Raw genomic sequence first — 23,181 nt, 5'->3', positions numbered from 1 at the left:
TCGTATCTAGATTCCCGTCCCGGAAGCATAATTCACAAATACGAGCCGAGCGTTTGAAAAAGAGAGAGGCATGCACTTAGATTTTAGATATTTTAGAAAGAAAATGAGAGATGAGAGAAAACAAGAAACAAAAAAAAAATTAATTAAAGTAATTAATTAATCGCTAAGTTGTAAATAACGTGTAAATAGAGAAAAAAGAAAGAAGGGAAGGAAGAAGGAAGGAAAGAAAGAAAAAAAAAGGAAATAACAATACCTTGTAAGTCGAGTACATGCTATAAAAGGGTTGGAATTTTTTTATAATCGATCAAATCCAAGGGATCATTTGCATGAAAAAAAATCGTTCACTGCAGACACATACATTAATACGGTCACGCGTATACGCATTCTTTCCCTCTCTTTCTCACTGTCTCTGTCTCGCCATTGTCGAATGAAGAGTGAAAAAAAATGAAAAAAAAAAAAAAACAAAAAAAAAACAAAAACAAAAAAAAAGAAAAGGAAAGAAAAACAAAGTATCGATTTATTCCACCAAAAAAATCGGATCGTATCGATACGATAAACGATATTAAGTAACAAATGTCATGGATCTTTTACAGTGATCGATTTTCGTGACCCTTCGATTACGATTATACTATCGATTACGATTACGAAAAACAAAAAAAAAAGAGCGTCGATTTTTATTGAATTCAAATGACGAAAGTCCCCCCCCCCCCCCCCCCCAAAAAAAAAAAGCGATCAAACGCGGATGTTTGCAAAAAAGAAAGAAGAAGAAAAGGAAAAAAAAAAACAAAAGTTCAATGAAGCATACTCACGAATCTCATTTCCACCATAAGAATCATGTTATCCTATCTCTAAAATTTCAAACGCAAGAATTGTACAGATAAATCTAGCGTGAAGTGATTTTTTCTTTTTTTTTTTTTTTGTTTCTTTTTCTTTTTAAGTTTAACACAACATTAGGAAGAAACAATTTTAAGATAATAATCTAACGCAGAAAAAACATTGAGCGACACAAACGGACAATAAGATAAATAAAGAGAAAAGCGAAAGAACGAGCAAAAAAAGAAAATAGAAAAACAACAAAAAAAGCGTCTAAAAAGCATAAAGCAAAAAAAAAGAAAAAGAAAAAGAAAGAAGAAAGAAACGCATCGGAAAAACGCGTGCACTCTTTCATTGACAGAAACTACAAAACGAGAAAAAAATAAAGATAGAAATGGACTAATTATTATAAAATTTCTTTCATCGATTAGACAGATCGACATCCGTGTTCTGATTCGGCAAAGGAGATAAAACGAGAGGATCACGATCGTCATTTTACAACACGTCTTCGAAGTGAGTTGCGTGAACGTAGAGTTTAATATAAAATTCTCTAATTAATAAAATGGAGAAAAAGAAAGAAAAAGAAAGAAAGAAAGAAAGAAAGAAAGAAAAAGGAAAAAAAAAGAAAAAAAAAACAGTAATTAAAAACATAAAAAAAAAAAGATTAACAATAAAAACTTAGCTGACAGGTAGAAACGGAAAAAGGAAAGCGGGGGGAGTAAGTGATATGATAGATTATTATTATAACGATGATAATATAGTTAACTATTGTACCGTAATAGCAATAGCACACTATTATCCGGGAATGAGTAAGAAAGACGAGGAGAAAAAAAAAAGAAAAGAAAAGAAAAGAAAAATAAGGACGACGAGGAAAAGAGTAAACGGTAAACTATTCGAGTAATGATTATTATCGTTAGATACAATATTACCTATCGTTTGTTAAATATGTACCTATTTAAAATAATATTATATTAACGACTATCATCCTAAGGCTACTCGATGTAAGGACGAGATTCTTGTTGCTTGGTTTTGTAATCATGCTTTGACAAAAGCATTCGGAGAATAAAACTTGTTGTCGTAGAAAGTTCACGTAATTCCTCTACCAATCTCTTTCCGTCCTTTCAACTAATGAAAGGATAAATGATCCTTTTATATTCATTTGTTTGTTTGTTTTTTTTTTTGTCTTCTCCTTTTTCTTCTTCTTCTTCTTCTTCTTTCTCTGTTGATCTAATAATCTCACGAGATGCATGCGACAATGGTGCTAGCATAAAAGTCTTATATCTCAACGTCTCGTGTAATTCATTACGACGGGAATACTTGGCTCGTCTCTATGAAGAAATATAAATTCCAAAATATTTTTTTTCTTTTTCTTTTTTTCTAACCTGCGAATGAAGCACCCGAATCATTATTGTCCTTTAACCATTCCTTTATCTCGTGGGAATAATTTTTAATCAACGAAATTGCGAGATTCGCTTTAGACTCGACCAAAGCTGCAGCATATTTCACAGTCTTTATGGATTCGTAATTATTTTCCCAAAAGGTGTGAAGCTAAAAATGAGAAAAGAAGAGAAGAAGATCGTACGATTTGAATTCGTTGTAATCGTTAAAAAAAGATTTTAAAAAATAAAGAAATAAAAGAGAAGTACAAAAGTAATTTTCTGTAATACGTACATCCATTAAATCCTGTTCGTTCGTAACACTATTCATCATCGCCAAGATGAAAGACCTTATTACGGAATAAGAGTCGTGAAACCTGAAATATATTTTAAATAATATAAAATGAGGAATGTTAATAGTTATTAAATCAAAATGAACACTCCGAGAATACCTTCTTAGAATGTTCTTCCAATTATACATAATAGATTTATAAGCCACTCGAGATGCGATTGGATTCATCGAAAAGGATTTTAATATCATACATATTTCATCGTCGTTATATTTATCATCCTGAAGAATTTCATCGATGATTCTAAAATATTACGTAATTAATAATATAATATCCGTAAGAAATTATTTAATATTAGTAAAAGAAATTTTACTTACGACTGCAGAACACTTGGAATTTGGAAACAACCGAAGGAAGACAAAAGATTATATTTTTCTTCAGCTTTCATGCTGTTTCGTGCTTTTTGATAAATATAATCCCACTCGTTTCGACCACCGTGTTTTGCGATCGTACAATACAACGTTCGACGTATATACATCGGAATGCTGAAAATAATTTCATTTCATTAAGGTTAAAAATCAAGGATACGATATTACTCGTACGAATGAAGACTATTGATACGTTTAACTCGATAATATCGAAATTAAATAATTGTATAAATAAATGTCAATTAATTTACGAGCACCCGACCTTTCTACGTTTCATTTATTTTTTATATCAAATATTTACCTGTGCTTGAAGGAAGGATTTCTCTTCAATTGGACGAAACTTTGTTTAGCCCAATCGAGACACTTGGAATGTTCCGAAAGACATGCTAATTTTACAGCGAATAACGTAAGCGGTGATCCTTCCTCGAGATTCTCTGCTACCTCGTTGTACAATGGCGTAATCAATTTTTGTAGAAATTCCTGAAAAGAGAATCGTGACGGTTGGAAGAAAAGATTTTGCTCGGGAGAGAAATGGAAAAAAAAAGAAAGAAAGAAAGAAAGAAAGAAAGGAAAGAACTTGACTAATAAAAAAAAAAAAGAAGAAGAAGAAGAAGAAGAAGGTACGCTAATACAAATTTCACAAATTCTATTTCATTGTTCTCACTTTTCTCGTTGAATATTGCTGATTAGACTCTTTTTTCTTTCTTCCTCTCTTCCTCTCTTTATTTATCTATCTATCTATCTGTCTCTCTGTAGTCTAAAGACAAACTTAAATACGGTCTCGTGATAATTTTCAACATTTTACATCTTCCCTCAATTTACACTCTCACGCTTACCTGAAAGTCGAGGAAGGCGGAGGTCTCATAAAGAACGTTATTTAATTTGAAAACGTGATGCGCGAAAGCGCTCCATGGTGCGTAATGTCTTTCCTTCATTTGCATATATTTAATAAAGCCAAAAGCCGTCTCATATTTCGAAGAGCCAACTGCTGCCAAAGCAAAGACATCGTCCACGAGGGACGCTCTGGTCTCTACTGGAAAAGCCTCGTGATTTTCATCCAACGCCATTGCGAGTAGTAGCCAATTTTTTTCGTCGTAATTAACACGATAGTAACCTACGAATTTGATTTAATTGGAAAAAAAAAAAAAAGAAAGAAAAAAATCAAAAGGGAGTGTCACAAATTTTTTTATATTCCTCTTTTTCTTTTCTTTTCTTTTTTTTTTTTTCAAACATATACCCACCAGTTTTGTTGACGTTAAACAAGATCCAATCGGTACCATTTATTTTATCGATCGTGGTAACGTTGTGAAAGATTTGTTCCCTTTCCTTTTTGAGCCATTCTTTTTTAGGACTCGACCAATCGTCGTTAATTCCAACATAAGTCAAAGGTATATGCCATAAATCATTCTTTTCCGCCGTTGGCTCATCGTAAGAGAACTTTTTCTACGAAAACAATATCGTCCCGATGTTACTCATTTTTATTTATACACCGGATGCATACGTAATGAAAAAGTGAAATCTTTGGATAAAGAAACCTGTCTGACGATGGCAGATCCTTCTTCATAATTCCTCAAAACGGTAACGAGAGGATACCCAGTTTGAGAAATCCAAGTATCTATCATTTCCTTCGGAGATAAGTTGTCCGGAAATTCTCTCGCTTCTTCGTTCATGAAATTCCAAAATTCTTTCGCGTCGACGATTCCGTCGTTTTGACTAAAAACGTAAATATTACAAATAAATATCAAGGATATATAAAATATCGTTTAAAATAAACGAAACAGCATTTTTATTAGGTTCGTCTTTTTTCTTATTGGTTTTATATATATATATATATATGTAAAAAACAGAACAGAAAAATGTGTTAAGGATTCATCATCATCGAACGAAGAAAAAATAGATGAGAAAAAAGAAATAGATAAATAAAAAACAAAAACAAGAATCGATTTATCGTCTGTATGTATCTTACACGTTATATACCCACTACCTCGTTAAAAGTTTCTTGTAGGCGATCCTAAAGGCGGTATCATTGCTTATCGTGGCATGCAACATGCGAATCAGACATGCTCCTATAAAAAAGAAGCAATCGAAAGATAGGAGAAGATTCGTCTTAGAAAAGAGATAGCGTATTTAACAGAAGAACGAAGAAGAAAAAATATGTTCTTTTTCTTTTTCTTTATATCTTTACCTCTCATATTACGTGCCATGGACAACAACCTTACGCGAAGAGGATTGATTTTCACTCGGAACGATCTTGAAGAATCGTATCCGTCGGACTCCATCGCTTTCGTTTCAACGTCGGTGACAAAGGAATGAGCGGATCCCAATGACGGATCTATCTGAAATTTGTATCTCGTGAGGGATCAAAATGTCCCCGAAGGGATTTCTTTTTTTCCTATCGAAGAGGGAAAAAAAAGAAAAGGAGAAAGAAAAATCTGTTACGAAGTAATCGCAAAGAATCGGGAGTTATAAAAAATATATAAAAAAATTCGGCCAATCCCTTGCCTTTTCGATCAACAGATGTCGAAAATAAAGTAACGATCCTTCCAATATCCAAACGTTCGTCCAACTTTTCATGTTGACCCTACCGCCGAGCCATTGTTCTCCGAGCAAACCTATTAATGTCTTCAAGGCTTCCGTTCTCGTAACCAAGGGCGATCGATCGTCGGCGTAAAACAACGACTTCCTTAAAATGAATATTCATTTGGCGAAAAATGAAATAGTACGGTGTATCCGTAGAGTTACGTTTATGCCGCAACACGTTTCAACCGTGAATATTCATGAGAATGGCGTTAGCCGATTTGTGCACGTCAAGAATTCGAGAAACTTCGATTAATCGTTGGTAGACTAATTTAAACGCGTTAGCTAGTACTTACCGCATAGTGATAAGACCAGGATTTCCCGACGATCTAACGATTTTCCAAGGTAGACAAACCAAGTCCAACTTTGGTAGCCAATAAGGGATCGACAATACGTCGGTCAAACCAAGTATTGTAGGCTCGACCTTGTCCAACAAGTAGAATCCTTGAGAAGTCGTGTTGAACTCGGCCCAAAATTTAACAGACATTTCCGAATTGATCGATGTTTGGTCCACTACTTCGAGATTACCAACGACGAAGGCCAAATTGTGGGGCGATATCAGAGGAGTATCGTTGAATGTATCGATCAGCCAATTATCTGAACTTAAACGATAATATTCCTTCTTAAGAGAGAAACAAAAAAGAGGCAAGAAAAAAAAAAAGAAAGAAAAAGAAAGAAATCTTCCTTGATAATACCAACGATATACATTAGCTAATTTACTTACGTATCCTTCGTACTCCTCAAAGGCATATTCGATAAAACTCTCATCTCCTTGGGACGCTCAACGGATAAAGAGAAAATCGCTCTGAGGTATATCTCGTCGAAAAGAGGAAATAAACGACTGGCTTCTACCGTTTTTAATAACGTTCCCATCATCCTCCTAATGGTTCAAACACAAGATCTTTGTTCGTTTCTTTTCTTTTTTTCTTTGCTCTCTTACTCGACCACGAAGAGAGATAAATTATAAATTCAATTTGAATAAATGTGAAAGAAAAAGACAAAAAATACCTCGCTATCTCAACCCATCCATCCCTCCCTCCCTCGATCCCACCAACTTACTTTTTTTCTTCGTTGGTGTTCGAATCAACGACGTAAAGGACATCGTTCGATGGATTTGCTTCGAAATCGATCATCAAAAAATAAACACCACGTTCGAGCTTTTTCGTTGGATGTATCACGTGAAGCCCATTCACTCGGTCTATTTCGTATTCCTTTATCTGAACGATTTCGTCTGCCTTTCCTATACCATTCACGGAAAACCAGTCGTCTTTGATCTTGGACACTTTGAAGTCGGTCGGCGAAGTGCCATTTGCCGGGACAAGTCCAGTTTCTTCTTTCCCGTAGGTTCCATTTTCTAAAGGGATATTAGGATCGTTTTCGAAGTTCGCGATAACCTTATTCGATTCGTTCGTAGCTATCGTAGAATTTTTATCGTCCCAGGTTGTATCGTTTTCTGCGAATACGCAAATAAATTAGAAATTATTGGATCGCGGAAATTGGAATTTAAATGAGGAGAACAAAAAGAAAGAAAAGAAAAAAGAAGAAGAATTTCAAGAAATTTCAACGAATTCAATACCTCCCAAGAGACTGTCGATTATTTGGCTATTCTTTTCGTTGTTTTCAACGACGAGGTTGGTCTCGTTTGCTCTTTTATATCTTTTCTTCGAGACTTTGGAATCCTCGTTGATCGAGAGTGACAACTCGTATCGTTTCATAGTGATATTAACGGCGTTCAATGATAATTTTTGCAATCGATTGGAAGATTCGATTTGAAATTTTATGATAACTCGTCCGGTCAATATGGACGAATTATTACTGTTACTATTATTATCATTATTATTAATATTATTGTAATCCATGATCGTAGGTTTAAAATACAGCCAATATTTTAATGGACGAACGTGAGGAGGAATATGACTGGGTTTAGCCATTTCTTTTGTCGATCCATCGTTTATCAAGCTCAATGCATCGTGCACCTGCAATAATGACAAGATCGATGAGGAAATAAAAATTACATACGTCTTCTGATCATTATCCAATGATCAACGAAAGAAATAAAATGATCGTTAGACTCGCTTACCCGTTTTGTCGGTGTCGAATGACTGTACCAACCGATCAGGCCAGCAACGATCAGGACAAAAATAAGAAATATTACGATACTGGCTGCCTTTTTGTATGATACGAACCAACCATCGGTTGGCCTGTATTTGATATCGTCGCTTGTCATAAATTGTGCAGGTCCACCGATAAACTGTGCCATGTTTGCAGCTGAAAAAGGGAAAAAGAAAGAAAGAACAAATTAATTATAATTTATTAACGCGATTCGGTTAATAACGAGAACAATAACGAACAGTACGAAGGAAATAAAGAAAGAGAAGAGAGAAAAAGAAAAAAGAAAAAAGAAAAAAGGAAAAAAAGAAATAAAGGTTCCGCGATTAGCGGCATGAAATTGTTCGTGCAACGAGGATCGAGTCATTGAGGCCGTTCTTATCAATTCGGCATGTCGAATTTCGCGTTATCGCTTTGACAAGAGTGACATCATCGAATTCAATTTCCAGTGGTGTAAAATACACGATACACGTAAACGAGCCTCGACCAACCAACTTCAAGGTCTTTTTCGCTACTCTTCTCGCTTTGCTCGTGCATTTTAACAACACACAAGTTCCAAGCATTCTCAGCATTCGATAGCATAATCGTTACGGCATAACTGATAGGAATATATTATTCGACTGTTTCCTCTTTCTCCTTTTCTTTTTTCTTTTCTTGTTTTTTATTATTATTTTAGAAAATAATCGTTTAAATTTACAAATCGAGTCGTAACTGTAAGTATAGTAAATCGAAATAAAAAACACGTCAGGCTAAAAGAGCTCGATCATTATAGATCCTTTTACATAATCCTATTCTCTATTTATCTATGTGTATATACATATGTATATGTATATATTTATGTATAGACATATATATATATACGTACACGCATATATATATATATATGTATGTATGTACATGTATATGTATATTCACATAGAATTACAAATATGTACAATAACGTTGAAGTTTATCGTCGAAGGTTCGTAAACGTCACATCGCTGCAGCTTTACAAACTCGCGTAGAAACGTACGCTCGCGTTTGCTCGCGAACACGAAGAATGATATGAAATTAGGTTCTTTGTTATGTCACCGAACGTGATCCAAGCGTAAATAGGCGACCGCGACGATGCGAAGTGTAACTTTGACGTTTTTAACGATGCTGCTTCTTTTTCTTTTTCTTCTTTTCTTTTCTATTCCCTCATAAATTCATCTTACACCACATCTTCGCACCTTTTCTTTTAACGTCTACTCCTATTAATTTTCATACAAATATAAAGATATAAATATAAATAAATCTTATATAAGTATAATTATATCGAGACGTTGAAATAAAAATATCGAAAATTTTTTCTTCCAATCGGAATAGTACATCGATAATTCGATCGAAGAAAATTATCAAAAGCTTTTTTCTTTTTTCTCTAAGACACAGAGACAGAGAGACAGAGAGAGAGAGAGAGAGAGAGAGAGAGAGAGAGAGAAAGAAGGAGAAAAACCGAGCGCGAATATAACAAGGACAATATTCCAAAGAAACGAAATAAAAAATAAAGGAGGAAGAGAAAAAAAAGAAAAAAAGAAAAAAAGAAAGAAAGAAAGAAAGAATGAATGAAAGGAAAGAAGATAGAAAGAAAAAGAAATAGAGAAAGCGCAATCCCGCAATTATAAGCGAGACCCTCGTTAACAGCGATACACATTTCTCTGCTTTTCTATGGACTTCCAGAATAATAATGGTATTAACCAAGGAGCTCGAATAACGCTCGCGATTCTGATGAACTTTGTAAACAGTTGAATGGAACTTATTTCTTTTTATTCTTTTTACTCTCTCTCTCTCTCTCTCTCTCTCTCTCTCTCTCTCTCTCTCTCTCTCTTTCTTTTTTCTTTTCTTTCTTCCTTTTTTTTTTTTTATTTCAAGAGGACTCCGAGACTACTTTTTTAATAAGAACAAAATGAACGTTGAAACCACAACGAATAAGAAACGATATTCGCATTATACCTTCTCCCTCTTCTTTCTCTCTCAAAAACAATTTGATGATAATAATAATAATAATAATAATAGTAATAGTAATAATAATAATAATAATAATAATAATAATAATAATAATAATAATAATAATAATAATATTGATGACGATGACGATGACGATAAAATAACAAAGATCGATACGAAAACGTACGTAAGTATTTAAAACCGACAAATTTTTTAGTTGGATTACTAACTTAACGTACAAAGTCATTTCAAGTTTCACTGTCGGTCGTAGACAAATTCGCGTATTTACAACGTCCGGTCTATTAAAATGAAACATTTACAATCACGAAGCTACCTTACCTTCGTACACGAAAAGAAATAATTATTGCGGATGAGAGAAATTGTAAAAATTGCGTGAAAAAGATCTGTAGGAAAAAAAAGAAAAAGAAAAAGAAAAAGAAAAAACGAATTAACGCGTATCGAAGAGATACGAAAAAAAAAAAAATAGAAGAAGACAAGGATAAGAAAAGAAAAGTAGAAACAAATCCGATCAAAAAAAAAAAAAAAAAAAAAGAAAAAGAAAAAAAACGCCAAGAAAAGAGAAAATACAAGAAAAAAACAATACTCACAGCTTCTCCTCCCAAAATTTTCCCAAGTCGACACCGATCCTCGCCTCATGTCCTCTTCTGACTTTTTAATATAAACTTTTAAATGAAAAATAAAAAAAAAAAAGGAAGTATATATCTCTCTTTCTCTCTCTCTCTTTCTCTTTCTTTCTGTTTTTCTTTCTATCTCTGCTACTGTTTTCGTATCAGTCTCTTTCTCTCTCTCTCTCTCTCTCTCTCTCTCTCTCTCTCTCTCTCTCTCTCTCTCTCTCTCTCTTTCTCTGTCTCTGTCTCTTTCCGAACGAAGAAGAGACGAAGAAAAATTGAAAAAAAAATTCACGAACGAGCTGGTAGTGGTCGTTGTTGTAGCGTGGACTCGTGCGTTCAGGTGCAACGCAATTTGACGTTTTACCTGAGCCTCGATACTACGTGGATGCTGTTTGCCGGGCATGGTTGTAGCCTTTACCCCCACTATTGTTAATCGCGTTCGCTCCGATGTCGTTCCTCTCTTTACCTGACCATGCTATTATTTCCGATAGGCTTGTCACAGAATAGTAGTTCATCCTTTCGGTTACATGTACAAAGAAAAAAAATGTGATTTCCTTTTGCGTTCGACCGTTCCCATCGTATGTACGTACATACATATATCGTATCTATTAACGCGATATACGTTTTTAACATCGTTTCTTTCTTTCTTTCTTTCTTTCTTTCTTTCTTTCTTTCTTTTTTTCTTTTTGTTTTCAAGGGCGAAATAATTTTTGCGACCAAGAAAAAAAAGAAGTTACGAGTGAAATGATATACTCTGTTACTTCATTTGTATTTTCGTTCGATTAATTTAATAGAAAGAAAAAGATAATAATAAAAGAAATAAAAAGAAAGGAAAATAAAGTAATATCTAAAATGAAGAAGCTTCCAAGTAAATGGATAATTCCAATGATGTCTTTTCTTTCTCCTACAAGAAACGTGTCTTCTTTTTTTTTTTCTTTCTTTCTTTTTTTTCCTTTTTTTTCCTTTTTTCCGTAGATATTACGCAAGGTCGTTCGTGTCCGCTCAACAAGGAGGCGTGTCTGTCTCAACGGATGCATCAGTCATTGCACGTTGTTACCTTATAATTGCGCTAATCGGCATACATAGTTCAAGTTCAATATTATAAAGCGTGATGTCACACGTAGGGTGCACTTTGCTAACTCGTTTACATCGTCTTTGAACAATTAATATATGAAAGATAATTCGAAGACAATTGGATCGTCTATACGTTCTACTACATGGGACTTTATTAAACGCATTCGATGAATTTATTCAACACCCAATGAGTTCTATAACTAAGAAAAATCCATTTATTTCAAACTCATCCAAAATTATCTCTTACCTACATACCTATCTACTACTTGTTCATTTTATTGATAAGAAAAACATCGAACAGAGTTTGACCCATTTAAACGAGATGATAGATAAATCGAATCAAATTTAATTATAATTCGCGTTAAGGAAGAAGTTGAGATCGGTCCAGGATACTTGATCGCTAACTCGAATGCTATTCTGAGGATCGAATGAAACAGGTGATCGTCCAAGTCAACTCTTAAGGGGAAAACAATGTCGAAATCGAGTCAGATGGAAGAAGGATGCAATGTTTCCAATGGCACAACTGTCGTTTACCATTGACGCTCTTGGGATTGGCTATTGACGTTGTTTCTTCTCATCCGTCGTCGACGGATACCGACGTGATTAGGCCCTTTTGTGACGACTATGTCAGAGAATTGGATAATGGACGATCTATTATGGCTCCTCGCTAAGTGGACCTAAGCGTTTCCAATCTGTACCCTCTCTCTATCTCTTTCTCTCTCTCTCTCTCTCTCTCTCTCTCTCTCTCTCTCTCTCTCTCTCTCTCTCTCTCTCTCTCTCTCTCTCTCTATCTATCTATCTATCTATCTGTCTGTCCTCTCTTTCTCTGTCTCTTTCTCTCTCTATCTCGCTCTTACTCTTCTTACGGATAAGGAGATCGTATCACGCGGTACACACGTATTTTTTGCTCCTCCTAATATTTTTCTTATTCACCACCATCCTCCTCACCATCTTCTGTAACATTCGTTTTACCCTCCAAGTGACCACCGATCGACCATCATAGAGAGTGTACCATACGAGGAAGAAGACTCGATACGACAGTCCAACGATGGCTATGGTTCCATAAGGTTCCTAGCCAAGAGAAACGTTTTATTTAGTTTATGAGAGCGCCTATCGCCTCAAGGTCAACACTTTGGTGAGATTGCACCGATAGAAGTAAAAAAAAAAAAAGAGAAAAAAGGAAACAAAAAAGAAAAGAGGAAACGAAAAGGAGTGAACGAACTCAGAAAAAGAAGTAAAAATATAAAGGGAGAATTTAACGACGTATGTAACTTATAATTAAAAAAGAGAGAGAGAAAGAGAGACAGAGAGAGAGAGAGAGAGAGAGAGAGAGAGAAAGAGAGAGAACGTACAAGAGCCCGTTAGATTTTCAATAATTTGGACTTTTCTATGATTGAACCGTCGAACGAGCCGAGATTAAAATTCATTGGATCAGTTATATCAAAGGCCTCGACATGTGGAAGAAAACGATCATCGCTGGAATATTCCTCGTTTCTATCTTATCGAAGGAAGGCAAATCTTCTAACATTGTGAGTGGATAATAGATGTTCGATTCAACTTATCGATTCAATCAATAGGGTATATATTATTTTTCCTCGTGTATACGATCTTAATAAATTCGATCGATGTATCATCAGGTCCCGTACAAATGGAAACGCAGTATCGATTTAAACGACATATATCATTACACCGGACATCAGCATAGATTGTCGGAAAAAGTTATTCCTAGCAGCTATCATTTGGAGATCGAACCTCTAATGGACGAAGGTAAATTCAAGGGTCGCGTTAAGATAAACGTAACGTGCATGGATATGTTGGATAGAATAACGGTAAACGCTCATCCGGATCTTCAAATATCGAACGACGTTAGGATCAGAGAATTGAAATCGGAAGAGACGTAAGATAATAATGAAACAATATCTTCTGGAATGAAATAATTCGCATGAGAGAATTTAGAAAAAAAAAAACAATTTTCAAAACCTTTTCCTTCTTTCCCTTCTTGAAAAAAAAAACAAAAAAAAACAAAAAAAAAAAAACAAAAAAAAACAAAAAAAGTGAAAACGACGGTCCGCCACCTTTGGAGATCAATGTCGCAAAAACCGAACTTCCAACGTGGAAAAAATTTTGGTACGTCATTCATTTGGAACAAATGTTGAAGGAGGGAGATAGAATAGAACTGGATATCAATTACACGGGTAATCTGACAACCAACGAAACCTCGGGCTTCTTCAGGAACGAATACGTCGACTCCGAAGGACAAACGCAGTAAATAATTCATTTATGCACTCATTCGAAAGATTCTCTCGTTTTCATTGAAATCCTCGCGTTACGTGATATACATCCTCGGATTTCGTTTGCATTCGTTTCAATTTTTTTTTCCAGCCAATTTGTCGCCACTTATTTGCGCCTGAATCATGCCCAGAAAATGTTTCCCTGTTTGGTCGATCCGCAGTACAAGGCAACGTTTAAGTTAAGCGTTAAACATCCGAAAACTATGATTGCTAGATCGAACACACCGATAGAAAGAAGTACGGAAGTGTAAGTAACGTATCGTATTTGCGTCGATTATTAATAAAAAAAATATATATATATTTATATTATATATATATATATATTTTTTAAATATATATATATATTTTTTGTTTGTTTGTTTATTTGTTCGTTTCAAAGACCCGACGAGCCGAACATGATCTGGAATCATTTCGTGCAAACACCTGAAATATCGGTCTATCAGCTTGCTCTGGTCGTGTCGAACTTCGAGAGCATCGTACCAACGCAGGAAATCGATGAGGTCAATGGAACAAAGCTCGAGATCAGAATATGGGCCAGAAGAGACTATCTGGATAGTCTGAAGGACGTTCCGGACAAGATCGTCAAGATCATGAACTATCTACAAAATTATTTCAATTGTTCTATCGGCCTCACTAAACTCGACATCATGGCTATTCCCATGTTCAATGCTATCAAAGCTTCGGACAGTTGGGGTCTAATGTTTTTCAAGTATAAATCTTTTTCTTTTCTCTTTTCTTTTTTGTTTCTTTTTTTTTTTTCTTTTCGTTTCTTTTTCTACACTCATGCACGTTAATATATTAAAAATATCCCTTTACTCATAGAGAAAGCGAATTAAGCAGTCCACTGATTTGGAATACAGCCTATGAATTGATCTATCAGTGGATCGGTCAATACATCACACCTTATTTTTGGAACTACGCTCCTGTGAGCAAGATACTTAATTCTTTTCTCGCTTCGCTGACGACCGTGGACGTAAGTCTCGTTAACGAACCTTCGTCAGAAAAAAAAAATAAAAAAAAAAAAAAGAAATAAAAAAGACTATGTTTAAATATGCCAGACTGAAAAGAAAACTAAATAAATAAATAAATAAATAAATAAATAAATAAATAAATAAATAAGAACAAAAAAGCAAAGTCAAAACAAAACAAAAAGGTAATAATAATAGAGAAAAATAAAAAAAAAAATATCTTCGTCGCGATCGATAGATCAATCCCGACGAAATGGAAGGAAAGTGGCCGATGACGATACTCTACTCTCTTTACTACGAATTTGGAAAGACCGTGCCATTTTCAAGAGTGGCTGGTATCAGGTACGAAGCAACGGCGGCCAAAGGTAAATCGTTAATCGATTTAATTCCATTTAATTAAAAGTTCTTCATTATTAATACTATTAATAAATATAAAATGAAATAAGAGAAACATTAAATTTCGTTTCTTACGTATAATCTTTTTTTTTTTTCTAATTCGTAGCCGAGTTGGTCTTTCGAATGTTCAATTATACGTTAGGCAAGGACGTATTCCGCGAAGGGGTCAGGAACTTTATTCAACAGCAGTGGGACAAGAAGTAATTGGTCTCATTAGTTAACCAAGAAGCAGATTTATACGGACTCATTCAAAGTCGATTTCGACTTAGAAACTCCCGATCAAAGAGAGATAAATTCGTAACGTTCGATGCAATTGCTTTCCCATAGGCAATTATACTCTCATCGGTGTTCTCTCCACGTTCATAGATAGTATAACGTAGAAAATGATACGATGATAACGTTGAGGATATGGGAATAGGAGTTAGAAGGGTATCGATTAAGAAATATATTTTATTTCCTAGAATCGATAACGTATTAGATATCACGTATTTCCTGCGTTCTAAATCTTTACGAGTTCCAAACGTAATAAGAATATTATCGGGTGTCTGTTTATATCGTCTTAAATATACTCGTTAATCCGTTCAGTTACGGGTTGGTAACCACGATCGATATGCATACTTGTAAGAGTTCAACGTTTCTCTGGGGAAGTTTCGTGTCGCCGTTAGAGGACAATATTGTTGGCTGAATCTTTGAGAAAAATAAAAAAAAAAAGAAGAGGATTAAAAAAAAATATATATATATACATATACAAGCAAGTATTAAGTAGGAAAGAAAAAAATGTATGCTTTAGGTTGTCGCGATAACAGAATCTGCTTCTTGGTTGCTTGTATCTTTAAAAAAGAAAAAAAAAAAATAGAGAAAAGAAGAAGAAGAGGAAGAAGAAAGAGAATTAAAGAAAATTCTACTGTATGAAATGAAAAAAAAAAAAATTGTTAATCGTTCATAGGACACCACGGGTCTTCGTTTCCGAGGATATTTACACTCGTCTGGACGAGGCAGCCGCTGGAACGGCTGATCTACCGCAAGGATTGACGATTTTAAGCGTATCTACGGCTTGGATCAACCAGGATAGATTGCCATTGGTCACGGTTATTCGCGATTACGAAAGTGGAGACATTATTCTTAGCCAGGTGAGCAGGTCCAATCGCACAAAAGCGTATTTTCATTCTCAGGGACGTGCGTATATCGCGTTTAATCGCGTATTCCCATAATGCGTAAGAACGAATCGTTGTGGCGCGTACATGACTATCGTCGAATTGTTCTAACCAATTATTATAAACATAGATAAAGAGTATCTACTTATCGAAATACTACATATGTGTAGATATCTAAATAGGAAAATACGCGAATATTTGTCGTCACTTGGGAAACATTTGAAATTCCAAGATATAAGTATGTGAAAACGAAAGAATAATAATATCGAGAGAGAGGGAGAGAGAAAGAGAGAGAGAGAAGCGAGTGAACGAAGAGGAATCTTACGTAATTTTTATCCTACGATCCATTCGGTACATAATGGAATCGTCGAAGAGAGCTAGCATGTTGCCTTGTTACTAGAAAAAAAGCTGTGATTATGAGCATGAACGTAAAAAAGAAAAAAAAAAAGTAGTAATCGTTTAACCGAGACATACATACGTACGTACATATATACATGCATGCATGCATGCATGCATATGTAGTACCTATCTACGTACATGGATATATCTCAATTAATCTTTATCTTTCCCTATTAAAAAGGAAAAGATATACTATGCGAATATGCAAGACGTAATACTTACGTTGCGTATCCTTCGAATATCTTCGTACGAATAAAAATATCTTTTTGAATGTATCAAACGAACCTATAAACGAAGAACTCATCTACGTGTAAAACGAAATATATATGTATCATCGGCAAATACGCTAAGACGATTTATCACGTTTACAGAAAGTCTATATGAGGGAACCACCGCCGGTTCCTAACAATAAAGCTCCGATTCAATGGGACATACCGATCGTTATGTTGTCCGAAAACGAATTGGACTTTTCTCAAACGAAACCTTCCGTTTGGTTGACCAAACAAAACAACGAGCCACGAAATCTGACGATCAAGGATATCGCCAGCAAGGATCATTTTATTATCGTTAATCCAGAAGAAATAGGTAAGTATACTATACAATCGAGAATCGATCAATACGTAAGTATTTGAATGCGATCGTATAAAAAAAAAAGAAAAGAAAAGAAAGAAAGAAATAAAATCATACCTTTCGTTATAGGTATGTTCCCGGTGAACTACGACTCCTGCAATTGGAAAATGTTATCACAATTTCTACGTGGACCGAACCGCGAAACCATTCCAGTTTTGACCAGGGCAAAGCTCCTCCATGATTCCTGGAATCTGGCATATGCGGGTGAACTATGCTTTGGTATCGCCTTAAATATGACATTGTTCTTGAGAGAGGAAACGAGTCTCGTAGTTTGGGAACCCGTCTTTACGATGATCGATCACGTTGGAAAACGTATCGAGGGGTCCGACGTATACATCAAATTCGAGGTATATCTTGATAAACGATACCTCGTCGACCGATCGAAACAACCAAACGAATTTATTATTATCGATACTTTAGGCCTACATACGTAGCCTGTTGAAGCCGCTTTACGAGAAGTTAGGAGGCAAACCGCGACTGTGCGAACCGTCTTGGAGAGTTCACATACGTGGATTGGCAAAGAACTTTCTCTGTCGTGCCGGTTACGAGCCTTGCGTCAAAGAAGCAAGAGAACAGTATAGTAAATGGTTGATGGAGACGGAACCTGATAAAGGAAATCCGTAAGGCTTTGTCAATTTTTTTCTATTCGAACGATAATGGACCTACTGAAGAAAATGAAAAAAAGAAAAAAAAAGAAAGAAAGAAATAAAAAGGAAAAAGAAAAAATCTAAATTTTATTTCCAGGGTCGCCAACGAATTCATCTGTCCAGTGTACAAATGGGGCACCATAGATGAATGGGAATTTGGATTACAAAGGGTTATTAATTTCCCTCAAAATAGTCTCGAGAGGAAACAGAACGAACGTACCTATCTTTTGAAAACTTTGGCTGGCTGTCCGAAAGATACTTATAAAATTCAAAGGTAGAGAGACAAAAGTGATATGTATAGGATAAAATTATTACAACATTTATATTTTCTTTAGGCTCTTGAACATAACGATTCTGGATCAAAACGATAACTTCACCGATTCTGACATTCAATTGATCTTCAACATGCTCACCGGTGGAGTAGCGGGTTACACGACTCTCTTTAATTTCCTAACTGAGCATTGGGACACGATTAAGGAGAGATTCGAAAATAGAAAATATCTTTGGGACGGTATCGTCAATTCGGCGACTTCCTCGTTCAAAACGCAAGAAGGTTACGACATGGTTTACGAATTGTATCAGACTCGACGGGATCAACTTGAATCAGCCAGCGGTATCATTCAAGAAGCTTTGGAAAATATCGATCAGGAGGTGAGCTGGCGCGAAGAGAATCTTCCTATAATCGAAGCTTGGTTGGACGAAAATCTTTCGAAAGAACAATTGCAAGATATCGAGGTTGCGACCGATTACACCACTACCACCACCGTAACGCCTATTGCAGGGTAATATATTACAAAATGTTTTGCCAATCAAAATATTCGATAACAACGAAGAAACCAAGGTTAAATTCGATGACGAATCAAATCCATCGTATGATTGCTTCCTATTTTTAATTATATTTTTTGCCGTTCGTCGAGCAACTTTGTCGGTACTCACAATCGAAATTCAGGCAGGCCGCTGACGAACGATGGAAAATATTGAGGTCAATTGATGTCGTTAGTTAAATATAGATTATACATGTAAGAGCACAACGACGTTATATGACGCTTGGAATACCACAAGCTTCATTACATCGTGTTCCAAATACTCGATATTAATGTCATTCCGCGTGATTTCAATAATACCATTCCGTAGACACGTAGCGTTGCCCTGGTGATAGTGCCGCATTTTAATATCGATTACTATGTAGATTCTGCTTTATTTATCAAGAAATAAATCAAAGAGATAGAAAAGTTCCTATTGTAGAGAAAGTATACGTAGAAAAAATCTTATATTACATACCTCGGATATGATATTTTAACTAATAACAAATTTATGTAATAAGTGTATAAACGATAAAATCAATAAATTTCGAAATACGCTTAAGACATTTTTCTTTTTACTTTTCATCCTTGAATTTTATGATCGAACGTTCCCATAAACGAGAATGGCTTTGGAATTTAATTACGAAGTACCGAAGACGAAAAAATTGTTTCCACATTTTCAAACTTTTATTAATCATTATCATCAAATGGTAATGAGAACTATAAACTTCTTTACCGTGTGAAATCTTTCTTATCCGATGGATACTGAACTCTTTTACCGACCGATCAACGACGTTAGAAAAGCGATAATAAAAACGTTCGTTTTTATCGCGTAGTTAACAAATTTCTTACTTCTTTAAATATCCATTTAAATATCTATTAAAAATTGCGTGATCGACAAATAAAATCATTTTCATGGACATAATGAGGCCTTTATAAAGGTGATTATCGAAGAATATTGACACGTTCGAAAGCAAAAGCCATAAACTCATTTACCTTTTTCACATTCTTCTCGTTTTATGACTCATAGGCTTATCTCGATTCTTACGGCAAACAAGAAGCGTGCTTTCCGCCCTCGAAAAATTGGAAGAAGGAAATCTGTTAAGTTTTACGATTATACCCATGAGAAAAACGCAACCATTTGTCCTCTAACACGACTTTTCACTTCCGACCGGCGATAGAGTACCTTTTGATGAATCATAAAAACTGATTAACGATAAAACTTTGAAAAGTAATACTTACTTCCTGTGCGAAAGGAGAACAATTTTCTTTTTCTCTTTTCTTTTTTTTTTTTTTTTGTTTTTCAAAAAGATGACAAAGCGTTCCTACGGAGATACATTTGCGAAGGTTTACGACGACCCCCACGGTAAATGCATTTAACGTAAAATTAAAACAAAGATCTTATCGTTCCGCTACAGCGGCAGATTATCCCTACTCCGTTTTGACTGAAACGACACGAGGGAGGAAGTTGGGGATGAATTTAAGACGATTTGCGGAGGAAGGAACTACCCTGATATGAGAGAATGGAAGAGAAAGACGGAGAGATAGAGAAAAAGAGAAAGAGAAAATAAGAGAAAGAGAGATAGGAGAGGATAGAAAAAAATTCAAGGACCCGTAAAGGTTTGAATTCCTCAGGTCAGTCATTAGGACGGTATACCTGTGTCTACAATCTTTTGTAGACCTGTTACCTTCGGACAATGCTTGAACCGACAAGTGTTTTCGTATCTGATTGACCCATCTTTAGGTCCAGAACTTCTCTCCGACAAACGGCTAATTTTTCTTCGAGCTAACGACCTTCGTATACCTGACATTCTCTCTCTCTTTCTCTCTCTCTCAGATTCTGTCTATCTTTCTCATACACACACGCACACTTTCTCTCTCTCTCTCTCGATCTCTCCCACTTTATATCTATCCTCAGGGCCTTTTGTCTTTTCGAGTTCGGTTCGTCCTCCCGTAAAAAAAAGAAAACGACTTGGAAAGCCGAAAGCCGCAAAGTCACGCACACGTGATGTTCTATACGTGTGCGGTCCTCTCTTCGATCGTGTTCATTCCTTTCGAATCTCTACTAAACCCGATGTTGCACCCATCACGAGAATCCACCATGAAAGGTGATGGTAGTAGTATAGTGGTGGTGGTGATGATGGTGGTGGTGGTGGTGGTGGTGATGGTAGTGATGGTTCTTCGTTCTTCAGGGTGATCCAAGTTTCACGGCTGATGCTATACGGGCTTGTATCTACTTAGAAAAGAGGACCACCTATAGCGAAGAAACGAACGAACGTTCAAGCCCTTCTCCGAAGAATGAATTTACCCTCGCTTATGAGAAGCCTGTCTATCTTTCCTACACTCATCGGAAATCAATCGTCCGTTCGAATTAATCGATGAAAAACGTATGTAAAAATAATATACTTATATTATAACATTATCAATCGTCGAACGATGTACATACAGACTATAAAATGTGTAAAACAATTAAAATAAGTAAGACAATATAAAATATTACTTTCGTTCTCTCTTCAATATATTCCGTTTTAATTGTAATCGATTAATAGAAAAGTACCGATCGCAATTCTCTTATCACATCAAGAATTATCATCAGAAAGTAAATGAAAGATTCGTTTAATAAAGTACCCATGAAATTCCGTAAAGCCATCGCGGACATCGATCGTCGTTTCTGCGTATCGATATAAGACGACCCATCGATAATTTGCTTGGCCTATCCCCAGAGAGAGAGAGAGAGAGAGAGAGAGAAAGAGAAAAAAAGAGAGAGACTCGTCTCGTCTCGTCTCATCTCTCTTTCTCTCTTTCTGCGATCCTTATGTCCGTATTCCAGGAAGTATCCGTCATACAAGGGGTAGGGGTGGCAAGGGGGCAGGGAGTCGGTGTTAGCCGTGTATCCATAAAAAAATGCTCGGAATACGTGTAGAGATATGGCGGAAGCCGACTAAATGCTTAAACGCTCGGAACCCAGGCTTAAATGCCGTTGATTGCAGTAGGAGGGAAATGAGAGGTTGCACGATGGACGACGTACAACCTCGTATCTCCGTATATCCATCCATTCTTCAGACAGTCATACGTATGTACAGTGAGAAGCTATAATGACGAATGGTGGGGGGATCATGTTCCTTTCATTTTCTTCAATTTCCCTTTCTAACTGCCACACGTTATCCCCTAATATTCTCTAATGTTATACATTCCCCAGTGGTATTACTCGGAATCATTTTGTCGTCACGATACACTAAGGTACGATTTTTATGTTCGAATAATTCTTCTTTTTTTTTTTTTTTGATTAATCAAGATATAGTATTCTTATCGTAAGGAAAATTTTACTCTTGATTAAAATATCGTATTTACTCTTGATTAAAATATATTAATTTTACTCTATATTAAAATATCGATTACTCTTGATTAAAAAATATTATAAAAAAATTATATCTTTTGCAAAGATGGATATAATCGAGGCTTATAGAAAAAATTTAAAAAGGCACCCTCCTCCTCCTCATCACTGATTACGTTATTTCAGTTTCTCACTGTACGCGTGTGTGTATGTGTGTGTCGTATGTATGTTATATACGAGCTCGTACTCGAGCACGATCGCAGTGGCCGATAATCGCAACCCCCTCTTCTTCGTTTTCCTTAATACACGCGATTGTCAATGACGAAATGAATGCTGTCGAATCACACATATCTCTTCTACACCTCCCCTCCTCCTCTTCCTCCCCAAAACGAATCTACGACGAATCCTTGAAAAATATAGCGATCAACTGACGTTTATTATCACGAACGATTACGTTCTTGATAGTTTATTACAATCGCTTTCGTCAATGTTTATTTTTCCAATTAAAATTGCCTAAGACGTTGTATGCAAATGCATGATCATAATTACATTTGTCAATGCAACGATGTCACTCGTCGTTCGATCGTATAATAAAAGTGAGCTCGGCAAACTCAAGAATGCAAGGTGGCATCTTATCGTAAATAATGATGATGATGAAGATCATGATGATGATGATGATGATGATGTTGCTGCTGCTGATGATGATGATGATAATGATGATTCAAACCTATCTCTGTTTACTTCATTAACGATTCACAGGTAGTACGAAGCGCGATGGAATTTAAATGATATTTAACAACGCGCATTCTCGGCTTCTATTGACAATAACAGTAGAGGATATTTATCAAAATAAAAAACAAATTTTTTCATAGACGTACGTTGTAACTCGTTCGCGCAAAGGTATTCATAATCGATCTTACGATTAATTACGTACAGAGGAAACGATTAAAAAGAAGAAAAAGAGAAAAAAAAGAGAAAGAAAAGAGAATAAGTAAATAAAGAAAGAAATAAAGAAAGAAAGAAAGAAAAGAACAGAAAAAGATAATAAAAGAAGACAAAGAAGAAGAAGAAGAAGAAGAAGAAGAAGACGAAAAAAAAGAAAGAAAAAGAAAAGAAAAAAAAGAAAGAAAGAAAGCAGACATTCCAACATTTTTGTCGTTTCCTTTTTTTTTTCGCAAAATATTTCGCCCGAGTTTGCCGATCTTCAAGGAGTCCCTCGAGACTCCGTTACACCGTTTCTCAAAGGTGGGACGCGAAGGAAGAGTAGAAGACAGATAGATAGAGAGAGAGAGAGA

The 23,181-nt window shown here is 35.5% G+C and overlaps 2 protein-coding genes across 3 annotated transcripts; one reads left to right on the top strand and one right to left on the bottom strand.

Annotated features, from left to right (window-relative positions):
* Positions 1–1,700: 1,700 nt before the first annotated feature.
* Positions 1,701–10,323, bottom strand: LOC122631104 (aminopeptidase N-like). 2 transcript variants are annotated; one of them, XM_043816375.1, is made up of 17 exons: positions 10,167–10,323; positions 7,565–7,752; positions 7,061–7,460; positions 6,544–6,937; positions 6,209–6,364; positions 5,781–6,086; positions 5,410–5,590; positions 5,093–5,243; positions 4,892–4,973; positions 4,443–4,620; positions 4,149–4,350; positions 3,744–4,021; positions 3,209–3,387; positions 2,857–3,024; positions 2,642–2,782; positions 2,485–2,566; positions 1,701–2,361 (listed from the first exon to the last, which is right to left on the bottom strand). In XM_043816375.1, the coding sequence occupies exons 1-17, from the start codon at positions 10,213–10,215 to the stop codon at positions 2,191–2,193; spliced, it is 3,306 nt and encodes a 1,101-aa protein (XP_043672310.1). In that variant the 5' UTR covers positions 10,216–10,323; the 3' UTR covers positions 1,701–2,190. The 2 variants fall into 2 exon arrangements, with proteins under 2 accessions (XP_043672310.1, XP_043672309.1); XM_043816374.1 differs by lacking the exon at positions 10,167–10,323 and adding an exon at positions 8,529–8,733.
* A 1,905-nt stretch (positions 10,324–12,228) lies between these two features.
* On the top strand, positions 12,229–19,114 carry LOC122630976 (aminopeptidase N). Its single transcript, XM_043816103.1, has 14 exons — positions 12,229–12,793; positions 12,902–13,161; positions 13,320–13,529; positions 13,647–13,802; positions 13,935–14,264; positions 14,378–14,528; positions 14,762–14,888; positions 15,026–15,119; positions 15,866–16,049; positions 16,844–17,057; positions 17,172–17,449; positions 17,523–17,722; positions 17,847–18,023; positions 18,085–19,114. The coding sequence occupies exons 1-14, from the start codon at positions 12,719–12,721 to the stop codon at positions 18,533–18,535; spliced, it is 2,907 nt and encodes a 968-aa protein (XP_043672038.1). The 5' UTR covers positions 12,229–12,718; the 3' UTR covers positions 18,536–19,114.
* The last annotated feature ends 4,067 nt before the right edge of the window (positions 19,115–23,181 follow it).

This window comes from Vespula pensylvanica, chromosome 8, assembly GCF_014466175.1.
Source record: "Vespula pensylvanica isolate Volc-1 chromosome 8, ASM1446617v1, whole genome shotgun sequence".
Lineage (NCBI taxonomy): Eukaryota > Metazoa > Arthropoda > Insecta > Hymenoptera > Vespidae > Vespula > Vespula pensylvanica.
The sequence above is the reverse complement of the archived record's forward strand: the minus strand, read 5'-3'. Positions and strand labels throughout refer to the sequence as shown.